The sequence below is a fragment of the Pelophylax lessonae genome (genome assembly GCF_965119305.1).
Source record: "Pelophylax lessonae genome assembly, chromosome: 3".
NCBI lineage: Eukaryota > Metazoa > Chordata > Amphibia > Anura > Ranidae > Pelophylax > Pelophylax lessonae.
The window spans coordinates 317,209,484-317,230,287 of NC_138770.1; the positions used below are offsets into that span (position 1 = coordinate 317,209,484).

The window sequence follows — 20,804 nt, forward strand, 5'->3', positions numbered from 1 at the left end:
AAAAATACATAGCTTTTTGACACCAAAAATGCTTGTGCATATGCATAGGTGTGAATGTGTTCATATAGTATCTATTTCCAAAACATAGTAAACGCATAGTAAATACTTCAGGTTTTATCGGTGGCAGTACAAAAACACCACATTTAACTCCCTTTGAAAACAACTGTAGGAAAGACCCATATTCCAGGTGTCTAATATCTGCCCTTTATTCTTCACTCACAGAGTCCCTGGGACCTTCTAAACTTTCTTGTATGAAGAAATGGGAAGATGACTTATGTTTTACACTAGCTATACACGAATGGAAAACCATTTGGTTAACCACCTCTAAATGTTCACTTAACATATTACCACAGGAAAATGCTTTCAAACTATTGTCCTGCTGGTACATGACCCCAGATCGTTTATCAAAATTAATCACTAACCCTTTAACACAATGTTTTTGAGGTTGTACTGATAGAGGCACTTTCATTCATATTAGGTGGGCTTGTCCTGTGGCTTCTCATTTCTAGCTTAAGGTCTATGATTTACTATGTTGGGTTCTCCATGTCAATCTTAATCCAGATCCTTGGGAGGCTCTCTTACATAAACCCATTTCACATCTAAATAAATTTCAACAGAAACTGGTGGTACACATTTTTCCGGCAGCCAGGCAAACCTTAGCTAAAGCCTGGTGAACAGACATCTATACCCTTTGCAGAGGTCAAACAACGTCTTCTAGGGAACATGACATATGAATGACCTCAACAACCTCAACCCTTACTGATACCCATGCTAAATACCTAAAAGTTTGGAGCCCATGGTTGGAGGATGTCAATAACTTAAACACTGACCACACCCTCCTCTCCCTGTAATCAATACCAATATATGGACACCTTGCCTCCGCAGAAAGGGGTCACTTTTCCCTTTCCTTCCACCTCCATTCTCCTTTCTTATTCACTTTATTTTAATTTCTTGTCATTGCTATTTAAGTGTCTTCCTAACCCCTCCTTTTATCTTGGTACGTCATGCCTTCACTGACAGACAGAGGACTTCTCATGGGCCTTTCTATATCATATCATTACATTCATGTATTTGCATTCACACATGTATTTTATATGGTTGATACAGGTTTTGCACAGAGCAGCCCTGATCCTGTTCCTTTTGGGCCCCTCGCCGGCCATCCTGGCTTCTCCCTTCTGATAAGTGCCCCCAAAAGAAAGGCTCTTGCTATCAGGGCACTCGAGCAGGCTCACTCCCGAGCCGCGCTCACTGGCTGTGTTTGACGCTGCTGAGTGAGCCAATGAGGAGAGAGAGGCACAAGAGAACTGCTGGATCAACATAGGGCTCAGGTAGGTGTAAGGGGGGGGGGGCTGAGGGGCAGCTGCACTTTAGAACAACTTTAAGAAGATACATTTTTTAAATTAACATTAATCATGAAATGTATTAGAAGCAGGAATAGTGTCAATCATTGATATCAGGGGAAGGAATAGTGCCTTATGATTGCATTCAGTAGAAGGGATGGTGTCTCTTTGTTGGTATTGAAGGGCCAGATAAAGGCAAGCTAAGGGCCACATCTGGCCCCAGGGTCTGCAGTTTGGAGACCACTGCTTTTCCCCATCGGTTTGAGAATAAGTACCTTTTTTTTTTTATTTTGTACTTCATCATTTGTGGTTTTTTGATTTTTTTATTTTTTTTGACAAATGTGACCCCAATTCTGGTAGTTAAAAGTCTAAGACTCTGTATTTGTATTCTATATATTTGATAAAAAATTATTAAAAAAACATTTTTTGCATGCTACTTCTCTATGAATCTTTACAAAATTATTGCTATTATAATATAGTCTCTGCACAGTATAATGTATTGTATATCTTCATATGCACATAAAAATATAATACTGCCCTAACGAATTTCATTTGGTAATGCACTTAATTTTTAATAAAATACTGTTTACATCTCTTTTTCATTATAAAATAAAGTATGCTAGACGTCACAAGGAAAGTCCAACATTAGTAGCACTAATTATATAAATAAAAAGTGCTGCAACCGAATATTGACAGTCCACAGTCATATTCTAATAGTCCATACATTGCATAGCACCCAACGAAATATGAACGGTGGTTGTAGATAATCAGGGAGAGTGAATATGCCTAAAGGCAAAACTAAAAACCATCACCACACCTCGTGGAATCCTCTCCCTATGATAGAAAACTCACAGCACTGCAATCATACAAGGCAACAGATCTCACAGCACCAGACACTGGCCAAGATCTCCTGTTAAGCTGATCGTATCCACTCCAGATGAATGAAAGTTGCACAGGGACCATGGATCATGAGAAAAGAGGACAGCTCATATCGTAATATGTAAACACTTTATTCACTACAAGCATCAACTTGAAATGGGCTCAGACTGCCCGCATCTCTCACCAAATGCAGTCCCACGGTCACCACTGGTGGAGAGTCAGAGTGTAGCAGTCGGAAGTCGGTGTAACGTAGCGTGGTCTCGCCCTAACGCGTTTCATCATCAACTTCATCAGAGGGTGTGGCCACAGGGCGCGGCTCGTACAATTTATAGGCACACACATGTTAACCCCGTGTACAGCCACATTCAATACAATGCGTACAACTCACTAAACCCCTCCCAAAGAGGAGGATAATGACACGCCTGATGCATTCAGAAGAAACCAATTCTTAATACTGCTTTGAATGTAATGGTAAAAAGGATATAGGGACTAAGCATAAAAACCTAAAAAATGGGGGAAAGTGTCACAAACACCAACCTCACCCCAAAATATGGTTAAAATATGGCTGATAACCTAAAACAAATTAATAGGCATACCTGGCATTCCAATATCCACCCAAAGGGGAAATTAATGTTACAATTAAAATATACCAAATAATGTATAAAATCAATAATCACTGATAAAACAATTCAAATCAAGTTCCACATTCATTCCCTTTGGACTTAAAGTATCAGTTAGGTATATCCATTTAGTCTTATTTTTGGATAACTCCCTTATTCTATTAGAACCCTTGCAGGCTTGTGGGGTCACGGCAATCCCCCAAAATTTCAAACCTGAGGGGTCCCTGTTGTGTTTTAACCTAAAATGCAGAGACACACTGTGGTTTTTAAAACCAATCTTAATATTATTTATATGCTCTGAAATGCGCTTGCTCAATAACCTCTTTGTACGTCCAATGTACATTAAATCGCAAGGGCACTGCAGAGCATACACAACAAATGAAGAAAAAGGGAGTTATAACTGCGCTAACTAATGAATACAGCAGCATCTTAATTTGTGACAAACAAAAAAGAGGATAAAGGGGCTAAGTCGCGCTACTAAGTGCTGATTTGATAAGTAACCATCAAACAAGACACAATGATTGATAGACCAAAAAGTCCTCTATGATGTAAACGTGTTATCCAAATGACAGATACAGTCCAAATTCCAGATTTCAGGGTCAGATGATCATATCGAAATTCACATAATCTCCTTACCAGAAAAAGGAATAGAGTTTGCCCAAAAAACTCAAACGGAGTTGAATCAACCTCAGATGGATGTACTCAGATTCGCCTCTCATCAATCGATGGCAGTCATACATGGGAAAAGAAAATAGACTCCATAGCGTAATACTGTTAGGTGCTCATGAACCACCCTGGAAAGTGCACACCATCACCAGAGCCAAGTAACCAAGAGAGTGGAGCACAGACCCCCTGAGTACTAAATGCTTACCAGATGAAATGATGTTTAGGGTGAGACAGAGAAAGGAGAAAGGTAGCACACTGAAGACCTTGTCCAACACCACTACCGCTTACCAGACTCCAATGGGTTAACAGCCAAACAGACCCATAAGCGATCCCTCAGGCAACCGGTGAAGATAGTGATATGCAAGACAAAGGCACTACATAGTGCATTACCACCACACTTTATTAAATAACAAGTAGACAGCAACTTACAGACAAACGATGTATTCACAGCAAGGATTAGGCAAGCCGCCGGCCGGTCGGCTTCTCCGCCCGTCCTATCCAATAGCGTCCGCACAAGCAGGTGACGTCAGCACGCCGCGACCGACGCACGTTTCGTCAAATGTGACGTTGTCAAGGTGTTTTAACAACAAATGAAGAATTGCATGAGATAAAATCATCAATATCAAATTCCCTCCCATTAGCTTTAGAGGTAAACTTCGTTAGTCCTCTTAAATGGGTATTCACTTGCTTGCATGATATACGCCGCCTACATGCATAGAAACTTCCCCTGTCCCAAAACATTTGGGGTCGTTTAGGTGGGTCCAAATTAACTTTATTTCACTAACCTATCAGCAAAAGAGGGGGACTTCCTATAAATAAAATTAGGCTGACTGGGAAGAACCTTCATTTAAGTTCTATCCTTCGCCAAGACATTCCAATATTTATGAAAGATTTCCTCAACCTCTTTATATTGCGCTTGATAGTTGCTAATAAAACTATACTCATGTTTATTATCCAAGGGTTTTATGCGATCTTCAAGGCAATATTCCTGTGATAGGCCACTAACTTCCTCAATCACTCTATTTAATTGAGATTCACAATATCCCTTTTCTCTGAATCGTTCTTTAAAAATGAGGGCCTGGGATAAATAGTCGGAATCTAATGAACAATTCATCCTTACCCTCATAAATTGGCTCTTAGGGATGTTTCTGAGCCACAGTGGATGATGACCACTGTGAGTCGGAAGGAAACAATTTTTGTCTGTGGATTTGAAGAATACTTTGGTGTTAATAGTGTTAATGGTGTTCTCACTTAACCCAATACTCACATCCAGATAGTCTATGTTCTCTACTAACGCTTTTAAGGAGTATTAATCTCCCACCCAGATGAAGAACAGGTCATCAATGAACCTTCTGTAGAAGAGCAGTTCTTCTCTTCTCCTTCCAAAGATGTACCTGTCCTCCCACTCGTTCATGAAGAGATTTGCAAGGCTGGGCGCAAATTTAGCGCCCATAGCTACTCCCCTCTTCTGAGTATAGAAGGTTCCATCATACCAGAAGAAGTTGTGAGATAAACAGAAGTCCAAAATCATACCAAGGAATCTCCTCTGAACGAACGGTAGGTCATCTTTCTGACTGAGGGCCCAATTAAGGGCCAGCAACCCAGCATCATTGTGTTGAATGATGGTATATATACACGAGACGTCTGCAGTTACCAGGAACACCTGAGATTGAGGGAGTATCTCTACTGTTTTTAATACAATAAAAAATGACATAAATCTTTCCCGTAGTTAGACGTGATAACTTTTGCGCAAACCAATCAAAATACGCTTATTGTGATTTTTTTTCTACCAAAAATATGCAGCAGAAAACAAATTAGCCTAAAATGTAAAAAAAAATTGATTTTTACATTTTTTTGGGGAATGTTATATAGCAGAAAGTGAAAAATATTGTTTTTTTTTTTTTTTCAAAGTTGTCGCTCTTTTTTTGTTTATAATGCAAAAAATAAAAATCGCACAGGTGATCAAATACCACCAAAATAAAGCTCTATTTGTAGGAAAAACGGATGTAAAATTTGTTTGGGTACAGCGTCGCACAACCACGCAATTGTCCGTTAAAGTAACGCAGTGCCGAATCGCAAAATAGGGCCTGGTCATTACTGGTCATTAAGGGGGCAAATCCTTCCGGTCCAGAACTGGATAATTACTATTTAGCCCATAGCGCGGAACTACCCTTTTGCATTTCCATTATTAGACTGTATATTCTTTCCTTTTATAATCATATCTAAAAATAAAGGGCTATCATGCAGTTTGTTTACTTTTTCATATCTAGAACATAAGCTACCTGCAAAGAAATATGTAAACAGCATGTTAAACATCATCTGTGCATTTTTCTGATATCACTGTAATTAGTTCTGCAGAATGGGGAAAGTAAAATGAATGCCAAGAGTCATTTCCGCTTCAGACAGCTGTGAAAATCCTGCACAGTAGCGGCTAGTGGAAATGCACGTTGTCTATACTGCTATCAAATCTCTGCCTGATGGCTGAGGTGAAGAATGTGACACACCAGGCATAGTGACAAACTTTACTGGAAGCCTGCTCTTCCCTAACCCCATATACTTCCTGTCCATATCTCCACCAGGAAACAATGACTAAGAGCAGATTATTTCCTCTTAAACTTTCCACTTTTCAGTGATTGGAAGTCATGGTCTTTTTATGCATATGACATAAAACAAGCGACCCTCGTGTTAGTTATGTAAACAAAGATTAATACAAGAGTTTGTAGTAATGGTTCAAACTAAATGTGCATAATCATCAACACTTCTTTTGAGTAAATGCCATAGATCATTTCAGTCAGGAAGAGGCACTTCCTGTTTTAAAGCCACAAGTCTTGTCATGTTGTGCCCTAAAGAGCGCCAGAGTTTGCTGTATTTGTCAGGATACTGTATGCAGTCTGTTCCCTGGGCTTCTAGAGGAGGAAGGGTTAAGACAGCTTATTCTGTCTTAAGAAATATTATGTGTTAATTGTCCTTTAGTTTATAAAAAAAACTTTTATAAACTATTAATAAGTTGTGTACCGTAGTTGGTTCTTTAATCGTTTGGATTATTTTTTGGGTTCCAGGTTTAAGCATAGCTCCCAACCATCTCTTTGGAGGGTATGTTCCTCTTTGGGAATTCAGTCCTTCTATTCCTTTTTACTCCTCAGTTGTCTCTCTTTTTAAGTTGAATATGTATTTATTGAGTTTCAGCAAAAATACAATAAAAGGAAAGGAGATGAAAGTAGCAATTAATAACTCCATATTAATGAAGAAATGCAGCAATTCTCTTTCAGTAAAAAAAAAAAGCATTCAACGCACACATGTGTACAAATCTGGATAAGACGCAATTTAGCCCTTGGGCCTGTATTATACAGTAGATTAAAGACAAAATCAGTAAACCAAAAGAACCATGGTGTCCATCAGGGGCCTGTCCAGGTGTTGAGAAGTAACGCTACTAAACAAGGATAAAGGAATACGAGAGAGGACAGAAAAAAGAAGAGAAAAATAAATGAGAGGAGAAGAGAGAGGAATAGGAAGAAATATAGGCTAATGTGCCGTACTGGCCAGTTGTCTCTCTTTTTTTGTCTGAAGTATAGACCTCAATAAATCTGAATTATAATGCTGAAAGTATTATACTACTTTCACCAACCATTTAACTTCTACATTATATTGTATCTGCTATTATGAAAAGCCAGTATAAAGCAAAAGTATTATTAAAAAATACTGGTGGGTTTAACCAATTATTTTCTTTTCCAATGATTTTTATTGAAAAGAGTTTTAAGCAAACAATGGGGTACAAAACAGTACAAGTACATATTAAACAATGGTTGATCAAAATCAACATATTCTAGTTGTTAACCAGTTTTTTTCTATGTATTATTTCTTCCTGGCCTGTCCAACCCCCCTCCCCCTTTTTTTCTTCCTAATATCCTCTACCCTATTCCATCCTGGCCTAGGCCTGGTGGGAAACACCCTGTGGTTGCATGTGTGTGCCATCCTCACCTACCCATATCATCTCCTCCCAAAGCTCTACATATGGTTATTCCTTGCGCATCTCACAGATTATTTCACAACAAAGATTATTTCCCCTACCAAAAAAATACATTGGTATTTTTTATGTACACATTCCACCAGGTACATTCATTTTATTCCCCCCCCCCCCATTCCTCCCTCTTTACAAACATGCAGGACAAGTAGACAACCATTATAACAAGCCTTCTGGGCAAAAAATGTTTATTTACAGTAATTTATAAGCCATTTGGGGCTATTTGTTTAAAATTTTATTTTATAAACTCATATCAATAACTGTAATGCTTATATTATGCTCATTCCCAAATGTATTACAAAGAAAATAATTTATAAAAAAAAAAAGAATGAAAAATAAGATATGCCAGGGTCATATATCTGTTTAGCACCTCAAAACATCACTGGAGATAAAGCTTAAAGCAAATAGTGCATCAAAATACAAGTTCGGCATATTCAGTAGCTCCCATTCCCCATGTAAAACATTGCATTATGCTTTAAAAACACACCAGAAGAGGAAAAATCTACTGTGTACAAACCATACATTACAGGCACTGAGCTGCAATTTTTTATTGTAAGATTTTAAATCCTTGGTTTTCCCAAATTCTCCCAGATTTTGAGTTCTTCTTACCTGTAAAATGGAGATTTGTTTGCATGTGGACAGTGCAACTGGTGGGGTAGGTGGGGCTTAACCACTTTAGTTCCTAAACCGGTATGGTCCAAAGCAATTTTCATATTTCACTTAAGGTCCTACTGTACTGATCCTGTCATAACTTTGACAAACCTTTTTTGGCAATATTGTTTTTCCTTTAAAATCTTTTTATTTTCTATGCAATCTACTGTACATGCAAAAACATGTACAAAAATAAAAAAAATTATAAGTTGATCTGCGATAGTATTAAAACAACGTGTGGTACTGTAGATATAAAGTGCACATTTTACTCTAGCACTTATCCCATTTATGACACTAGGAGTATATTTTAATTGCTTATAAAATTGTTAATTTATTTAATGCAACTCATCAATGAATCAAAAAAATGGAGGGAAATAACAAAATGTTTAACTAAGTTTAATGTTAAACTAGTGCTAAAAAACGTAAACAAACCTAAACTGGATAAAAGGGATGTAAGGAGATAATTATGGGTGATTATAGTTAACTAAAGGTTAATAAGGAGTTAAATAGAAACACTCTTTATTAGAAAAATTTATATTTTTGTGAGGTTGATTTAACTGGTGTTATATGCATGTCAAAGGACTATCTTAAGATGTGCACAAAGAATAACTAGCGTAAATACTTTGTAGCAATAAAATTGTTACAGTGTACAGTATTTGACATTGATGGCTGCAGACAGTGTTTGCAGGCATTATTTACACAGTATCTGCTACAGCGGCTCCTGAGGTACAAAGCAAGACCTGGCTATCAAAATGACAGTCAGGTCTCATCAATTATACTGACAGAACGCCACCCAAGTTATCAGCTTTCCTGCCTGCCAAAGCTATTACATGGGCTCTCTCCTTCCCTTTTTTTCTAGCGTTCATTTATTTTTACTATGGAAAATGCAGCAAAAATATGGCTAGTAGTGGAGCAAAGTAGATTGGGGGCTTAAGATTGGAGCACATGCATAGCCTCACACTGGCACCTGTACTCTGACCTGTTCTTGCTCAGGATATGTTCACCCCCTAACTTCACTGAGGAGTTATGGGCACAAGATCCTTCTCCAGGGTGAGGTGACGCTAGGTAGTGGGAAACCTCATACCTGGCATGACCACCAACACCCAGTTGTCCATTTCATACCTTCTAGTCAAAGTAAAAGGGAGAAGATAAAGGTAAATCAAGGATGACCACCAGGTATGTACATTAAATGAAACAAAACATAAAACCAATGTTTATTCCAAAAATCCGAATAAAATCATCACACTATATAAAACGTCTAAAAGGATCTATTGCCACTTATGTCCTAGTAAGTATACGCATTGCACGGGTGATCGGCTTCTTCAAGACTGTATTTCAACAAACATGTGTTATTGTCAGGGTGCCAGGAAACCAGACCACACGGGGATGAAGGTAAAATATAAACAACAATAAACGCATAGCAAAAGTGAGGAAATGAGAGCGGGAACAAGCCCGGGTTAAGTCCAGAAGCAGGTAGTCATCCAAGCCGGGGTCGAGTCCAGAAGATGGTAGTCTACCAATGCAGGGTCGTCTGCTGATGCGGGGTCGTCTGCCGATGTGGGGTCGAGAGCCAGGAGAGTCATCAGCCAAGCCAGGTCACACATGGAGGAACACGGAGAACAGACAACTGCTAACAGAGATGCACCTTGGACCACAAACGCAAGTGCAAGAACTGCAACCCATCAGGTGACAGATATAGTCAGGTGTGCAGCATCATCACTGTGCGACACCCAGGCAGCAGGCAAGTGATGATGCAATCAGAGTTTAAAAGAGGCAGCAGTCTGCACATGTCCAAGATGGCTGCCAACAGGAGGGCAAGGTAAGACCTTGACAAATATCCAACAGTGTTTATCTATGTAAGCTGCCTTAAAAAGACAGATAGGGGGAACTGACTAAGGCAGGCCATATACTGTTCAAATCTCAGCTGGTTCAGCAGGATTCTACCCGTGTATGGGCAAGCTGAATGTATCAAGCTGATCAATCAATGAACTTGAGTACAACCAGCATGCCAGGTTTTACCTGCGATTATTTCTAGTGGCTGCTATAGCCGTTAGCAATAATCACTGTTTTCTCCCGGGGGGAGGGGGGGTGTTTGTGTGGTGGCTCCTGTGGTTGCAGGAAAGAAACTCACTCCGTGTTTGGTCTGCCCTAGTCATCCCAGTGAAGACAACATGTTCCATGAAATTTAAGATTAAACTTGTGAATATTAGCTGTATCACTCTTTTTAAATTGAAGAACTTTGGCAAAATTTGAGGAAAGGCACATAGTGCTAAATAATTGGATATTGTTTGGAACATACTGAGTGGAGTGAAGCCATATTAAAAGTGGTCAGCCAGCTTGTTTCTTTCCGGTTTCTTCTTCACTTGTTGGGTTCCGTATCACCCCCCCCCCCCCCCCCCACAGTCTGGGATAACTTTGGCGGTCCACCCTGTCTGTTTTGTCAAGGCAGTTTGCATGGATGAACACCATTGAATAACACATGTCTGTCCTGAAATACAATCCTGAAGAAGAGGCTTACCTGTAAAACACATAGACTTACTAGGTCAGAAGTGACAATAGATAATTTTAGATGTTTTACATTGTTTGTGATGATTTTATTCAGATTTTTGTAATAAATAGTGGTTTTATATTATATTTCATTTAGTGTACATACCTGGCGGTCATTGATGATTTTCCTTTATTTTCTTCCTTGTACTTTGACTAATTTGTATTTTGTGGGCTGATGACCCCCTGGTAATTATTATTTCTTGATGCATGTACAGGTGCATCTCATACAATTAGAATATCATCAAATGTTAATTTATTTCAATAATTTAATTCAAAAAGCCAAGCTCATATTTTATATAGATGTGTTACACACAGGGTGATATATTCTAAGCATTTCTTTCTTTTTATTTTGATAATTATGGCTTACAGCAAGGGAAAAACCAAAATTCAATATCTAAAATAAGAATATTGCATAAGACCAATAATAAAAAAAAAAAAAACGATTTTTAATACAGAAACGTGGGCTTACTGAAAAGTATGTCCATGTACAGTATAGTATGCACTCAATACTTGGTTGGGGCTCCTTTTACAAGAATTAATGCATCAATGCGGCGTGGCATGGAGGTGTGGCTCTGCTGAGGTGTTATGGAAGCCCAGATTTCTTTGATGGTGGCCTTCAGCTCGTCCTCATTGTTGGGTCTGGTGTCTTTCATCTTGCTCTTGGCAATACCCCACAGATTCTCTATGGGATTTAGGTCAGGTGAGTTTGCTGGGCAATCAAGCACAGTGATACCATGATCATTAAACCAGGTACTGGTACTTTTGGCAGTGTGGGCTGGTGCCAAGTCCTGTTAGAAAAGGAAATCAGCATCTCCATAAAGCTGGTCAGCAGAGGGAAGCATGAAGTGCTCTAGAATTTCCTGGTAGAGGGCTGTGCTGGCTTTGGACTTGATAAAACACAGGTGACCAACACCAGCAGATTACATGGATCCCCAAATCATCACCAATGATGTGTAACGCATCTATATAATATATATGAGTTTCACTTTTTGATTTGACTTACTGAAATATATTAACTTTTTGATGATATTCTAATTTCATGACATGCACCTGTATATCCGACAAATGACCTACTAAAGAGTCATACATTTTATACCTTTTTCAAACCCTATGACAATAAACCACAGCAGCAGCCCATTTAGCACACTTTTCATTTCTAGAAGACTTTCCCGTTAAAGGTTAGAAGAAGGAAGAGTCCATACAATGACAGCTTTTAAATACTTAACTGGAACACAGTTGATTACATACAGTATGTACATGATTCAGTCTCACTAAATGGTGGCAACACAATCCTTCAGTTACAAACAGATAACAGTAGATCAAAGAGCTGAGTCAAGGAGCAGCCCATACTCAACGAATAGGAGTAGTTCCATTACTGTAGTTCTGCTCCTCTCCTTTCTTTCTTCTGCTCTAAGGGGAAGCTCACATAAGTCTGATCCTCTTTGATTTCATCTTGTTGTGGTCCTTGCACTGCTTCTTATGACCAATTAATGACCCCAAGTATACTGCCACCAGACTAATTTTACAGAGCCCACTACCCAAGATGCCCCACACTGGCAGTGGTCTGGAACTTTCTCGCTATCTAATGTACACCACACTTACTACTCTGGGGACCTGTAGTAGCCAATTAGGCATTTGCACTGTCTACTCTCGATACAGGGTTCCCAACCCTATCTATGACATACAGTAGGTTCTCATATATGCAATGTCTGTGATTAAATTCAGACCTTAGCCAATCTAAGGAAGAACACAGAAAGCCACTGGTCTAGACTTGCATGTGACAGGTTCACTTAAAATCATTAATAATTTGAAAATCTTCTAATTGTACAATTACATTATCTTTTACAAGGAATGTTCGGTGTAGTTCAGAGATGCTGTCATTTTAGGCTAACAGGTACTTTAGCAAAATGCATATTGCATATATATATAGTATTCCTGTAACTAGACTATTCCCTGTAGCTTTACTGAAGACTGAGACAAAGAAAATAAGGCAAAGACAGACAATCAGAGATAAAACTTGTGATTTTGATGTTTGCTTAAGATCATCATGTGAATTTTATTAAAAAAGAAACCGTCATGTTATCTTAGCATAGGGGATTTAACACTTTCAACAGCCACATTCATTAATGGAATGCAAAAAATTCAACGAGGTTGTGCAAGGTGCAGCAAATAACAGCAAGAAATGTGTGGTATATGCGCATTATGTCGCAAATATTTCTAAATGGCACCCAAAGCACTTAGACAGTGCATCTAAAATGCTTGCTATATGGAATACCACAATGCACAAATGTGAATGTTCTGTGCGTTGCTGTCAACTGTGTTGTCAAAAAATTGTGCAAGTGCATTATTTTGAGTGTTAAAGACTGTTAACAGCTCATTTCAAATGATTGGACTGCCATAATACGTCAGTGCACAAAAATGAATGGTTCCTTAAGAATAACTATCACAAAAACAATTTTATTCTACATCCCTGATCAATGGAAATATACTGAGGCCCTATTTATCTCTATGTTGATGGCCAAAAAAAAATAAATCACATGAATGGAGGAACCTATCACCCCAGATATAGGTACTCATGATAGATTTTGGGGAGCTTGGTTCTATTGGAACAAGTTCTCAACTACATTGGAATATACTGTATTACCCCATATGCACACTGTCTCCTGATAATGTAGGCAAAATCTTCCCTTTTATGAGAGGCACATCTCAGGGGGGAGGTTGAGATTGAGAGATGCTCTCCAATTTCCCTTGGACTTGCAGCTTGCTTTCTCAATGACCTTTATATTCATATCACTTTATTTACCTTTTCCCCTAATGACCCTCAAAATGTTTCATACAGTGATGAACATAATTCATAAACATATTCCACTGGCTTTCACTGCTCTGGATAGGCTACCTATGTGAATTTTTCCTTTTTTCCAGACAATTGGAGCACATCTCCTCACTTAGTGCCCTAGGTGATAACACACATGCTCTATGTAGTTTGTTTATTTATTTAATTTTTGGTAAAAATAAAGAATGTTAACAAAAATTCTGATAACTGCTGCTTTTACAGGGCAACTTGGTGTGTAAATTTAGAGGAAAGATAACAATAAAAGCATAGGGTATTTAAAACCCTATTGGATTACCATGATGGTTGCCCTTCATTGGCTTCAAAAATGTCCACTCCTTTCGCACCATAGATGGCATTACATCTTTCCATCAAATCTAAGCTTTCTAAACATGCCACAATATGGAGTTCCTTCACTTGCAACAAACTATCCCTCCAATGCTTCTCACTACCTTTAAGACACATGTCTATCACAACCAGTTTCCCCGGCCAGGCCTCATCTCCTCCATCTATCCCCTAATTGAAATTACAATCCTCCTCCAAACTATCATATGCCCTAGCATAGGAAAGAACACACACATCTAAAACAAATATATAGTTTAACACATCCTAAGCTAATATATAGGCTCATATAGCTAAAAGCCCATTTCACACTCTGACCTTAGAGAATTTATATAAAATTGTCTTATGCTGGCTCTTCACCCTGAACAGAATGCATACATTTCTGGCATCTACCTCTTCAGCTGTTTAGAGGTTGCCCCAACCAGATCTTATCAACACAATTTTTCAGTGTGATCTCTCTAAAAATCCATGGTAAGTATTAGTGCTCCGACAACCAGATAACATTCCTAAGAGAATCTTTAATCCTCATTAATCACACTTTCCAAAATGACAAACCTTCTTAACACATGAGAAGTAAAAAGAGATTTAATGAAACACTCATCAAATAAGCTCACATCTCCATGATACTAGATAAACACTCCTTATTTCTCTAGATATGAGAGCCGTGGATTATAAATTGAAATCTCTCAGACACAGAGGGTAGACCTCTTTTTTATGATTATCTAGGGTTGTCAGCAGGTATAAAGAAGCTGATTAGCAAAGGGGATTCTGTTTACACTATATTAATAAGTGTTCACATATGAGAAACCACTTACAGGGAGAAGTGTTTACCATTTTGGCACCCTTCTATGTAGTAAAACCAGGTACTTTCCCAACCTACCCACGTCAGTACCTTTATTCTCCAGAGCCATGGAATCAGCAGACACCATTCTACCAGGCATGAGACATAAATAAATGCTCCATAAACTATAACACATGCCTGAAATTATCATAAAACTGAATTAGAATTGCCCTAAATATCAATCAGTTTGGATCTCACATGCACCAAAAATCCACATTTGTATTAGATGTTCAGCTTATGTCCTAGTGCAAAATATAAAGTACCATATACCTGCCATACCCTATATACTGAGGTACACATGTGGCTTCATCTTTAAAGTCAGCATTTGCTGTGTGAAGTGAAAGAAATTCCTAATGAATTGATATATTTTCTAGTGTTTGTCTTTCCCATGAGCGGAAGCTCTTTATCTCTCTTTCTTGACCTCCACTGGCTACTATGCTAAGGACTTGGAACTGAAGAAATGTTTCCTCTGAGTAACACATCTTGCCTAACTTAAGGGGATCTATTAAATGTATGGCTAATATCTGTTGCTAATTTAGGGTACACTTTTATGAATAGACAAAGAACTGTTAATTATTATAAACATATAGGGACTCGGGTATAAAGCAGCAGTAAGAACAGCAATTCACATTTATAAATTGCAGCTCTGTGATTTACAATTGTGCTTAGTGCTTTATTTGTTTCAGGAATGGAAAAACACATAACCTTTTACAGTGTACATCAACACCACACAATGGTGTGGGCTACGCTAATTTGAAAGCATTGTTTTTTTCACTGTCTATGCACTGGGAATGCATTGAGCAATGCATCCCAATGCATATGGTGTGAACAAGCCCTTAAAGTAAAATTAAGGGCAGATTGTTTTTTTAAATAACAAACATGTATTACCTACCTGCTCTGTGCAGTGGTTTTGCACAGAGCAGCCCCGATCCTCCTCTTCTTGGGTCCATTCCCTCCTGCCGAGTGCCCCTATTGGAAGCAGCAGCTTGCTATGGGGCACCCGATTAGGCTTGCTCCTGAGCCGCTGCTCTGTGTGTCCATTCACACACAGATCGTGGCTCGGCCCAGTCCCTGCTCTCTCTTCATTGGCTCACTGGCTGTGATTGACAGTAGCAGGAGCCAATGACTCCCTCAGCTGTCTCAGCCAATGAGGAGGAAGAGACCCAGAAGAGCAGCTATTCTCGTTCACATTGCTGGATCGAGATGGGGCTCAGGTAAGTATTAGGGGGACTGGGGGGGGGGGGTCTGCTGCACACAAAAGGTTGTTTACCATAATGCATACAATGCATGAAGATAAAAAACCTTGAGCATTTACAACCACTTTAATGAGTTTGTTCAAGCCCACTTTGATTTTTAATGTAATGCAAATTCAGTTTGAAGTTTTCTGGTATATGTAGTTAAGTCCAGTATCCTCACTTTCATCTATGGTGCCTATCTTTTGGCCTGAGGGTGACACGTGGCCCTTCGGCACTTAATATGTGGCTCATGAGCCCAAGCAGGCAATAGTCAGGCAGTGGATTTTTTTCCAGTTAATGTCATAACTAGCTAATTTCATTTGAAAAATGAACAGTGATTTATAAGTGAAAATTTCTATATATGCTACAATAGACAATTTTTCATATTCAGATGCAGCAAATTAGGATATTTTCTGCACGGTGTGATTTACATATACTGGTTTACATGTTATTCATTTTATGTTTACATATCTGTTTAGGGCAGCCTTTTTCAACCAGGGTGCCTAGGCTAAATGTCTAAAAATTGCCCAAAAATGATATACAAGCCAGCAAGTGGAAGAATCCTACCTTTTAGTTACACAAAGTCACAGGTTTTCATTGTGCACCAATATAACCCCAATATAACCTTCTAACTGCCGGCGTCCTTACAGCCAATTATGTCATCAATTGATAAGTAGGACATCAGGCGCTTGCTCTGCAGCCTTGTTTGCCCATCTCCATCAGTACTGGGGTCTCGTTAGCTGAGTGAGCGAGAGAAACTGAGGGAGAAGAGAAACATTGTGCAAAGGTTTTTGTTTTGGAAGTATAAATCACCTATAACGCTTGGTGTCCTACAGGTGTGGATGTTGCTATGATATGAAAAACAAATAGTTTCATTTCTTTACATTTAGGAATGGGGTGCCCCAAGCTTGTGCAGAATTTAAAAGGCGTCTTGACTGAAAAAAGGTTGAGAGGATTTAGGGTGTGATCATTTCTAGATTTTTAGGTCTAAATATTTTGCACCAAGGGAGACTTTACCATTTTGGCTAACATATGGTTTTGATTTTTTTCCTTCTTTCAAGAAATGAAAAATATACTCCCCCTTCTACCTCACTTTATGTAGCCATGTTTTGCACATGTGTCCTAACTCCTCTTTTAAAGTAGAACTATGGCCTCCGAGTAAAAAACAGGTGCTGCAGCGCTTAATTATAAGATTTTTCTCTTACTCTCCTTTCAAAGTACCACAAAGTTGAGCCTGCCAGTGAAGTCTACCTATTGCAGCTACCTGTGATTAGGGTGGCAACAATGCTACAGTGCTCCTGAATTTAGAGCAGAGTTGCCACTCTAATGTAGACTGTGTCTGCTTGTAATACAGTAGAATGAAAAAATGTTGCAGGGGACACCTGGCCACACAAAGTCCTGTCCATTGCTTCTTAGATTGACAGCTCTGCCTCTGCTGTTTAAACCCTCTCACAGAAAGCTGCAGTGTCTGACAAGGAGGGCATATGAGACACGGAAAAAAAAAGGTTTGGTTCAGTCAGAAAAGGCAGAGGAAGTTTTTTGCTTACTTTATGAGATGTGTACATTGCATAGCAACTGCATTTGGTACTTGTTGACTTATTAACTAGAATGTCATGTAGGGGCCCTTAGTTTCACTTTAATATAGGGAGACATTGTAAAAAAAAAATGTTTTATTATGTGACTTCATAGATGGCAGCTCTGATCTGATCATCCTTACAAGCAGCCATGTGTATATGAGAGGACAATGCTCTGCATGATTTAAAAATAACTCCAAGCCCTCTGCTGGTTTGTCACTCTGAAATTCCTAACCACACAAAATTGTTTAGCACACCACAGTGAAGTAAATATGAGGTGATCGTGTCAATGTGCCAGGGTAGAACTATTTGGCTACAGTGTGACTTCCACTGTGTCACTCCTGACATCTAGAAGCCCAACAGCATTGATGTATATGCAGATATTTTTAGTCTGGTCAAGCTGTGATCAGGAACCACATATGCAGGATCATTTTATGGGACCTACTTAGGGCTGAATTTCCATGTCTGGAGCCTGTAGACCCACAACCCAGCCATGCCAGGAACAGATGCTGTGGTTTTACCAAGCTCAATGTTACTTAGCTACATCAGGAACAAAGTGTCCGGTATGGAATTCCTGTCTCAGTGCCACCTCCCGCCCATGCCTCCATGACTGCCGCCTGAGGCAGTCGTCTAAGTTTGCCTCATGGACAGCAAGGCACTTCACACAACTTTTGGCCCCCAAAGCAATATCACTATCCTGGGATCATCTCTTTAACACAAACATTTTATTGTTGAAATGCTCCTAACCTGCTCTAAAAGATTTACAGTGTGTATATCAAGCAACTGTAACCTATTATGATGGGGAAAATGTGTGACCAATTATTATCTCTTTTCTAACCGTCTACTATGGCTAATGTTAAGTTCTGGAACTGCTGTACACTGTAGACATTTGACCGGTCTTTATTGGTTGCTAAGAGGCATTGCAGACAGATTATATACAAGAAGATGCTTTAAGGATTAAAGCCTGCAGTTTATTATTGGTCATTTTTGTATGGGGCTGCAGGAGAGCAGTTTTTTACTGTTCTACAGGTATCACATAGTCACTGCAGCTATGTTTATTTGATCTTCAAAATTTTTAGTATAAGGAGTTTCAGATAATAACAGATTCTATTCCTGTTTTATATGTATAGCCTCTTTATGTGTGCATACACATTTTCTTTTGTAGTACACAGTTTGTAAACTGAGACACTTATAATCAGAAGTACTATAAATCATTTTCATGAAATGGTTTTATTATTAGCACTTTAAATAGTTTGACTTGCCAATGGCGACTTTAAGGTTAATAAAATCCACGAGCTGGGAACAAGTATCTTTAAGGTCTGTGGAAGGCAGTACATCTAAACGGGATTGGGATTCCAATAAAGAAATATGCTGCAGTCTATATTCATGTTAATGTGGTGCAGAGCACATATCTGTACCACGCTCCTAGTTTTGCATTGGGAACACTTGAAGAGTACTCCATTTAGGCATGTTTATAAAACAACATTGAAAATATATTGTATTCAAACAAGCACCTTTATCTTATTTATGCAACTGAATATATTAAAGCAGATGACATAATAAAAATAGAGTTAGCTCTATATCAATAGTACTTACTATTTATATCCATCCCCAGCCAGCTCCTATATGGTTTCCATTGTGGTGTTGTTGGAAAAACATACATCCATGATCCAGGTCCATTTATACAGCAAGCAAAGAATTTGTATAGATAAAGACAGCGAATGTGGAAGATGGGAATTATGGGCAGGAATGAGGCATTGAAGAGGCTTGATTAGAATACAGTGATCACAAAAGTTCCAAAGATATAAGACTAAAGAAACCTAAATGTTAATTTTGACAACTACAAGGTTACAAAAGATGATTAGAAATTAGACTTGTTTCTCAGAATCTGTGTCTAATGTAGCAAAAAGAAAAAGAGCAAACATGATCTCAACTCCTTGCCAGGGACCAGAAACATCCACATCCTGTTGTTCTGAGAGATGTCAGGGCACTGGGCAAAATGAGAAAATGGTCCTATGTATGACAGAGCACTTATCTCAGAGACATTCCTGCTGTCAAGAAATGGGGGAGGAACGGAAGGAGGAAAGAAAACTTGGCAATAAATTTACTGAACTCTTCTATTGTTGCAAAAAGCAAGTTACAGGTGCACCTTTTTCTGCAGCTGTTAATAATCAATACAAACGTATTTGCTGGTCAACTCCGGAAGTGCCAGCCTATCAAGATTCACAATTAATTTATAAAAAAAAAACTATGTATGTACAGGAAGATTGCATGTGTTTTTAAAAAAAAAAAACAGTCCTGATTAATAGGCTAATTTAACCAATTTCACTTTCACTTAATTTTATCTGACAAGTTTCATTACATTACTCAGGCAGAGTCAAATTCATGGACTTTGGTGCCCAAGAGCAAATTTTTGATAGGGCACCCCAAGGACTTCTCTCTGTAGCGCCTGGAAGTTTGATCTGTTAATGATAAGTGTCACTAATATGAGCACGAAGTATGTGTGTATAAATGACAGTAGGAGAGCCAGGGCTGTGCTGTTTGGCAGAGCTGTGTAAATATTAGAATTAGATGGACATAAAAAAAAAAAACATCCCATATATGTGTAGCGCCCCCTAGGTAAGCGCAAGAGTGAGTGAATCATAGTTGTTGTATTCTCTGCCTAACAAAGAGACAGTAAGTCAATTTATGTACTGTCTGCTTAACAGAGGCTGTGATTGATTAGCAGAGTCTGCTCAGTGTGCCCTGGTGCTGCTCATGCTGTCTTGATATTTCACACTGGTCTAGTAGCTATGGAAGGTACTGGACAGTGGGTGGAAACCTTATAGATGAGCGCATGAATATCTATACAGCAAAGGCCAATTATAAGGGGATGTGGCCCAATGCATGCTGGGTGACTGTATTTATATTTGATGAGCACATGGGCTCTGGGTCTTCCTCTACAGAGATAGGTCCAGTTAGGGAGGGGTGCTTCTGCCTCTCCCCAGCACATGCTGTCATGCGACCTCAGGTGGGCGACCTGATGGCCTGAAACACTGAAGATGAAACCTTTGGTTCTCTTCAAGCTGACTGAGGGAGAATGTTCATGTATCCTGAGTGGTATCACAGAGGAAGCTGACCTGCTGCCACGACCTTGTGAGTACAGACCCCATAAAGGGATCCTAGAGATTGTGTTGCTAAATCCCCCTCTTGGTGCTAGGAGACAGCATACTGGGTGTAAGCTTAAGGAGACACTGGCTAGTGTCTTCAAGAAGCAAG

At 39.0% G+C, this 20,804-nt stretch overlaps 1 protein-coding gene across 1 annotated transcript in view; it reads right to left on the bottom strand.

The window, feature by feature from the left end:
* Positions 1-19,517, bottom strand: part of LOC309549550 (erythropoietin-like) — a 53,511-nt gene extending 33,994 nt beyond the window's left edge. Inside the window, exon 1 of the mRNA XM_082249907.1 lies at positions 19,143-19,517. Coding sequence (XP_082106033.1) covers positions 19,143-19,209 — 67 coding nt within the window. The 5' untranslated portion in view covers positions 19,210-19,517. The remainder of the gene's footprint in view (positions 1-19,142) is intronic.
* Positions 19,518-20,804: the final 1,287 nt, after the last annotated feature.